The following is a 7,491-nucleotide window of genomic DNA, read 5'->3' as shown; positions in this document are numbered from 1 at the left end:
GGAACTCCCTCCCACAGGAGGCCAGGCTGGCCCCCTCTTTGCTGTCCTTAAGCAGACAAAAACCGTTCTCCTCAGGCAGGCTTAGTGACTGGCTGCCTGAGTTGTTTTTTTAAAAAAACATATTGTTGTGCCTTACTGCTTTGAATGTATTTTTGGTGTTGCTTTTGTTTACCATCTTTTAGTGTGGTATTTGTTTGTTCCTTTGTATACTTGCTGTTTGTATCTTTAAATATTGTCTTTTAATGATGTAAGCCACCTTGGGTCCTTTTCAAGGAGGATGTCGGGATAAAAATATTTAAATGAAATAAATAAATAAACATGTTTTGTATTCTGTGATATGTTTGGAAAGTGCTTTTCTGTGTCAGGGTGGCTGGACAGTTAGAAAGAATAACAGATAGACACACAGACGAAGCAACCTTGCTCAAAATGCATGGATGTGTTTAGAATAAGATATACTTATGACACCATGGGATTTAATATAACCATACCATATAACACACCAAGTTCTTCCTTGATGACAAGTAGGTGCAGCACCCAGCCCTATTTTCTCTTGTCCTCCCCTTGTCCTCTTCTCCCCTTTCTTTCTTCAGACTCCTTGGATTTGGGGCGGGGGGGAACCCAAATGTCAAGTATTTCGGCCCTTTATTTGACCCATTCCCCCTTCTCAGTTATCAGTCTTTTCGTTTAAAATCAGCCTCAGCAGATGGGATGTCATCTTCTGGGCCATCTTTTATCCCATAGTACATATCATCCTCTTCCACATTCTGGATGGCTTTGTGTTCAAATACCCGAGGTTGTTCTGAGGCAGCTGTACCTTCTCCTGCTGGCCCAGGAACAAAGCAATGGCTCTGGTCTGGTGTCATGGACTGATTCTGATCTTCCACCATAACAGAGTCAATCAAAGCAAAATCTTCATAGCAAGGAAGTTTGAACCTAAGCTGGCTTTCTGTTGGAGATACAGCGCTTGCCGCAACCTTCCACTTCTGTAGCAGTGGGCTATTGGGAGTAGATTCCATGGAGGAGGCGTCCATTTCCTCTTGGAGAGAAGCTAGTGGTGCCTGGCTTTGGAACTTCATAGGCTGGCTGAAATGTTTAAAAAGAGAAAGGTAATGAAGGGCATGATTGCCAAGGCTGATTGCTCAGCTGTTTTGTGTTTCTGCTGGGAAGTTTACAGTAAACTAAGCTGGGCAGACACACCAGCTAAGGACACTCATGCTGTTAGAATAACCAGATGTATTTTTAATAATGCTCTTTTCAAGCTAACTTAAATAGCATTGGTCTCCAGAGTGCCAAGCTTACATAACTGAGAGGAAGGGTGACCCCCCAAGGGACTGTGTGACATAAAAGACAAGGCAACAAGATACTCACCTGTATGTCTTTATTGTTGCCTTCTGGGACCCTGGATCCCTGCAGGCATCGCCATCACTCTCAGAATTCCTGTGGACTTCTGCTTTGGCCTGGACAATAGGTTGACTATGTCCTTCTGCTCTGACCAATGGGATGGGAGCAACAGGCAGAGCTCCCAAACATTCCACTGGAGCAGCTGCCATATTCTTCTGGACCTGTTCATAAGATGGCAAGCTTTTCTCATAGACGTCAGCTTCTTTCTGGCTGGTATAAGGCATCTGTGAACTGTACAAATAAAGGATTAATGGGACCATAACCACTTCACTAGGCTTCTTATCCTGTTATTTTCAGCCTGGAAGAGGCGTCTGATTCCTTTCCATTACAGAAATCTCTGATTTCAAAACAGAACTTGGGAGATCACTTTATAATAGTGATCTCTGAGTGTCCCCACACCACATGTAAGGCTTACAAGCAGCAGCTCCAAGCTCTGTTTCAGTCTTTATATTTATGGCCAATTTGATTTTGATTTCAGTTTGGCATCACCTGGACTGTTTTGGGTGTGTTAGTCCCTGAAAGTAACTTTTTCCATTTCTGTCATTCTCTACTAGCACTATGCTGGACTGCAAGAAATGAAAAAAAAAAGTAAGGATAACACCGCAGTAGTAACAGCAGCAGCTAGTGGCTGTGACAGGCAGTCAGTGCAAGGGCAGGCAGGTGAAGAACAAAGCCTCAAATGCAATTATTTTAAAAGCCTGTGTAGTCCCCTCAACTGATATACAACACAGCTTTAAAATTGATTTAAAGTTTTCCCAAGAGAATACACACACCAACACAACAACCACATGGATTACCAAGTGACTTTAAACCAAATTCAAAAACTCTGATCCATTATCCAATTTATTTCATTAGTATAATGATTTCCTGTTGGGGTTCAAACTGTGTTGGGATGAAAAAATGGACCTTGACTAGAAGCTACATTAACCAGAGGGATCTGGGAGTTATACCGGAAATGTAACTTTTCTAGGCTCAGATGCAGAATAATTTTTCAATTGGCCTAATGTGGGTATATTTGCATTTTCTAGATGGGATTACGTGCAACAGGGTTGAAGTTAAACTAAATATTGCAGAAAGAAGATCAGCCTTTTGCTTTCTTGCATATTCGTCTCCAGTGTTGCTGCCTGTTTTTAAAATTGACAGGCAAGACCTTTCTCTGTTGCCTTTTTCTCTTAGAATGCGTTTTTTTTCCTGGCTTACTTAGTTGCGAAGAGATACTGTAATATGTGCAATTCACTTTCCTTTGCCAGTGTTTCCAGAGGCTGACCTTGTCCTGATGAAGAACACAATTTATATGTACTGATAAGTATTGTAATTAAAAAAAGAAAATTGCAGTTTGTTGAGTTGAAGCTTACAGGCTTGGTGTCCTTAGACATACGTACCTGTTCTTCTCAGGAACTGGGTTTTCAATAGATGAAGCTGTTGGCTTCTTGACAAGGAACCTCTCAGACTCGGCATCAACAGAAACAACTCTGATCTGAGGAGAAACATACTGGGTGTTACTCTTTCAAGAGGGGGACTGCCTTTGTGGGAGGGGGAAATGTTTAACTTACATATCTCCTTAGAGGTGACAGGCCATGTGAATAATGCACCTGGCTGCACACTTTTATAGACTTCAACTTCCTCTTTTTATCTTCACAAAACCCCTGCGGGGTAGTTAAGACCATGCAGAAGAGATGAGAGAGAGAACCTGACTAACTGACTGGCCGGCCCAAAGTTACTCAGTGAGGATCCATGGCTCAACGGGAACTCGAACCTCGTAGGTTCTTAGACCCTAAGCGTAATATTAAGCTGACCTTCCAGTCACAACCACTCACTAGCCATAGCCTCCTGGTTTTGCTAATCTTCCTTCTTGGTATAAGCTGTTGGTGTACCTGCTCTTTCTAAGTATGCAAGCAATAGCAAGAATCAGGAGATTAGGCAGCAGCATCTGTTGACCTGAACTCTGGCTCGGTCTCAGAGGGAGAGGGCGTGTGAAAGGCAGCCATGATTATGAGGATGAAAAGTCCTCTGTGGGGGAAGGATGTTGATACTAGAATTCATCTCAACTCCCTTTCCCAGAGGGTCACCAAAATTGGAGGGAAAACAGCTTGTGGGGGGAAAGTGGTTAACCACTGCTTTTCCAATCAAGCCAGTACATCACACACACACGTACGTACATCATTTTTTCACTAAGCAAACATAATGTGTCATGTCAGTACTAGTTATACATTTGAATAGATAACAACCATTAACTTCACCAGTCCATTTTTTGCAAAGTGTTTCTCTCTCACCCTTGCACACTTGGAAAGGGATCTAGAAAATTGGAAATGAAAATTGTTTTGAGCTCCAAAAGCAAGATAGAAATACAACATTTATGGTTTGAGTCTGGGGTTGTTGTTTTATTTGTTTTACATTCTAAAAATGACCTTCAACAAATTTTGAATTTCCAGGAGGAAAACACAAGTGATAAATCAATATCCGCTATTTTGCAGATAAATATATATGCCTTGATACTACTCGGTGGACTAACAGACTAGATAAAGAACCAAAAGTATAGCATCTTCAGTCCTTATAGCCCCAAATAGCTCAGGAATACTCTTCAGAAGCATGCACTGCTTACAAAAGAGCAGAACTAGGAAATGTTACCCACAGAACTCTCTCTGGCCAGCAAGGCCAATGGGAATTCTGGGAGCTGTTGTCTGAAAATATCTTTGCCAATATCTGTGAAGAAGTAAGAAATGGAGAGGAAAGAAACAGAGAATAGAAACAGTTGAAGGCACTTTGGGGAAAAATACCCTGCTTCTTACCTTTGGGTAGCATTGGCACATGCTCCAAGTGACTCCCACGGCGACGGTCAAGATCCCCAGGGTGCAGAAAGTGATGTAGATATGAGGTTTTTCCACACTCATAATGAACATGCCTACCATCACCAGGAAGAAGCCCAGGACTATGAGTCCATAGCGAAAGGTTTTTTCTTCAGCCATTGCAATTCACACAGCTCAGAAAGCAACATGAAAACCAAGCTAATTTCTGGTGGAGTTCATGGGAAGAGGTTATGCTGTAAACTGGTGAGGCCAAAAAGGCTGGGCAGCCCTTCCCCTGGCCCTGGCCCCGGCCCCAGACATCAGCAGCCCTTGCTTAGGTGCATCGGAAAAAGGTATGCCATTGACTTCAAGAGGACAAGAGTCAACTGCACCTTCAGACCAGTCCTGCCCAGCTCTGAGCCAGCCAGTTTTTAATGGGTGTGTAATGAATGCAAACAAGATATTTAAATTCACACTTGAATAACATTGTCCTGGGAGGCTTAAATATAACCTTCCCCCTAGGTATAGCCAGTGGAAAAGCTAGGAAACTTCACCAAGGGGGTGTGGACAGGGGAGGAGGGTTTCAGGATAGTTCTAGTCACAGTCCAGTTGCCAGGTTTCTTCAGAGGATGACTGGTCGATTAAGGAAAGGTAGAAATCTGACAGAAAGCCATATGTGAGTATTCTCTGCTCCCTGTTCCAGTCCCTGGCACAAAATTTAAGGGTAGTCATCAGCTGGAAAACTGGTTCCCCACCTGAATCTTGGGCTGATGGTATGGTCTTCACAGTGTACTGTACATAATCGCCCTAGTTTATATTATGGATCACTTACTTATTCAAAATATTTCTCAGCTAATCTTTCTCCACAGGGTTCTAGGGCAGTATATGAAAGTGTGACTAATACAACTACCTATTTACATATGGAAACACTGGTTGGGTCTCCAGGCTTTGAAAAAGGTCGTGGGCGCTAAGAAAAGCAAATAGGAAAGGGGTTCTTCCTTTCACAGAATCAACTATCTTTCATTGAGCTTAGTGGGAGAAAGTAAATCACGGAGGTGAGCAGTGCACAATCAAATAGTATATTCAGTCAAAAACAAAAGAAAAAGAAAAATTAAAGATAAAAACCTTGTGGCATCTTAAAGACTAACTGGTATATTTTAATGGGAGTCTCCATGGATCAAGTCCAGTTCCTAAGTCATAGGACTGAGATCACATGACTTATTTTTACACATTTATACATGGCCCCAAAATAAAGAAACAGTGGTTGGTTAGCAGACACAAGTTGCAAATTGTGCGAGTCAGTGTGCTGTTTCACACCTAGTAATGATTTCTATTTGATATTCAAATCTTTTCCAGCTAAGTTCTGCATTGTAAAAAGTGATTTGACCCAGTGGAAGACAGGAGGGCCTGGCGTGCTCTGGTCCACGGGCTCACGAAGAGTCGGGCACGACTTAACGACCAAACAAAAAAAGGAACCCCTGGCTATAGATAACAACAGCAGAAACAATATGCTTGTTTATAGAATGGTACTTATCTCTACACTCTTCAAGCTGTATTCACAGTCATAGTTGCAGTTTTTAAAAACAATTTTCAATTGTTTAGCTTTAATAGTGTGCTGAACACAAAGGTCGGGAAAGTTCCTTTTTAAGGACTACAGTTCCCATTGGTTTGTGGAAAGGATTAAAATGTAGGATTTGTGGGGTTTTTTAAAAAACAAAAAAAAATGAGATTTTCCAATCCTTTTAGAGAAAAGGTTCAGAACCCTGTGCCTGTCCATTAGTTTTGAGATTAATTAAAGATTTTAATTGTTCTTTAGTGTCCTTGAATAAATCACAGGGGAGTTTTGTACTTTCTTCCCTTTCTCTGGGTTTGCCAAGCAGCCCTTCAGGTCCTCTTTTCCGTTTCGTTTCGTTTCGTTTAGTCGTTTAGTCGTGTCCGACTCTTCGTGACCCCATGGACCAGAGCACGCCAGGCCCTCCTATCTTCTACTGCCTCCCGGAGTTGTGTCAAATTCATGTTGGTTGCTTCGCAGACACTGTCCAGCCATCTCATCCTCGGTCGTCCCCTTCTCCTCTTGCCATCACACTTTCCCAACATCAGGGTCTTTTCCAGGGAGTCTTTTCTTCTCATTAGATGGCCAAAGTACTGGAGCCTCAACTTCAAGATCTGTCCTTCCAGTGAGCACTCGGGGTTGATTTCCTTTAGAATTGATAGGTTTGTTCTCCTTGCAGTCCAGGGGATTCTCAAGAGCCTCCTCCAGCACCACAATTCAAAGGCATCAATTCTTCGGCGGTCTGCTTTCTTTATGGTCCAGCTCTCACTTCCATACATCACGACAGGAAAAACCATAGCTTTGACTATTCGGACTTTTGTTGGCAAGGTGATGTCTCTGCTTTTTAAGATGCTGTCAAGATTTGTCATCGCTTTCCTCCCAAGAAGCAGGCGCCTTTTAATTTCGTGGCTGCTGTCTCCATCTGCAGTGATCATGGAGCCCAGGAAAATAAAATCTGTCACTGCCTCCATATCTTCCCCTTCTATTTCCCAGGAGGTGATGGGACCAGTGGCCATGATCTTCGTTTTTTTGATGTTGAGTTTCAGACCATTTTTTGCACTCTCCTCTTTCACTCTCATTACAAGGTTCTTTAATTCCTCCTCACTTTCTGCCATCAGAGTGGTGTCATCTGCATATCGGAGGTTGTTGATGTTTCTTCCGGCAATCTTAATTCCGGCTTGGGATTCCTCCAGTCCAGCCTTCCGCATGATGTATTCTGCATATAAGTTGAATAAGCTGGGGGACAATATACAGCCCTGTCGTACTCCTTTCCCAATTTTGAACCAATCAGTTGTTCCATAGCCAGTTCTAACTGTTGCTTCCTGTCCCACGTATAGGTTTCTCAGTAGATAGATAAGGTGGTCAGGCACTCCCATTTCTTTAAGAACTTGCCATAGTCTGTTGTGGTCCACACAGTCAAAGGCTTTTGCATAGTCGATGAAGCAGAAGTAGATATTTTTCTGGAACTCTCTGGCTTTCTCCATAATCCAGCGCAAGTTAGCAATTTGGTCTCGAGTGCCTCTGCCTCTTCGGAATCCAGCTTGTACTTCTGGGAGTTCTCGGTCTACATACTGCTGAAGCCTACCCTGGAGGATTTTGAGCATAACCTTGCTAGCGTGTGAAATGAGTGCAATTGTGCGGTAGTTGGAGCATTCTTTGGCACTGCCTTTCTTTGGGATTGGGATGTAGACTGATCTTTTCCAATCCTCTGGCCACTGTTGGGTTTTCCAAACTTGCTGGCATATTGAATGT

At 42.8% G+C, this 7,491-nt stretch overlaps 1 protein-coding gene across 1 annotated transcript; it reads right to left on the bottom strand.

Annotated features, from left to right (window-relative positions):
• Positions 1-201: 201 nt before the first annotated feature.
• On the bottom strand, positions 202-6,060 carry BSND (barttin CLCNK type accessory subunit beta). Its single transcript, XM_020799654.3, has 4 exons — positions 4,191-6,060; positions 2,784-2,878; positions 1,369-1,632; positions 202-1,083 (listed from the first exon to the last, which is right to left on the bottom strand). Exons 1-4 carry the CDS (start codon positions 4,365-4,367, stop codon positions 672-674), a joined length of 948 nt encoding a protein of 315 aa, XP_020655313.3. The 5' UTR covers positions 4,368-6,060; the 3' UTR covers positions 202-671.
• Positions 6,061-7,491: the final 1,431 nt, after the last annotated feature.

Source organism: Pogona vitticeps, chromosome 4 (genome assembly GCF_051106095.1).
Source record: "Pogona vitticeps strain Pit_001003342236 chromosome 4, PviZW2.1, whole genome shotgun sequence".
Classification (NCBI taxonomy): domain Eukaryota; kingdom Metazoa; phylum Chordata; class Lepidosauria; order Squamata; family Agamidae; genus Pogona; species Pogona vitticeps.
The sequence above is the reverse complement of the archived record's forward strand: the minus strand, read 5'-3'. Positions and strand labels throughout refer to the sequence as shown.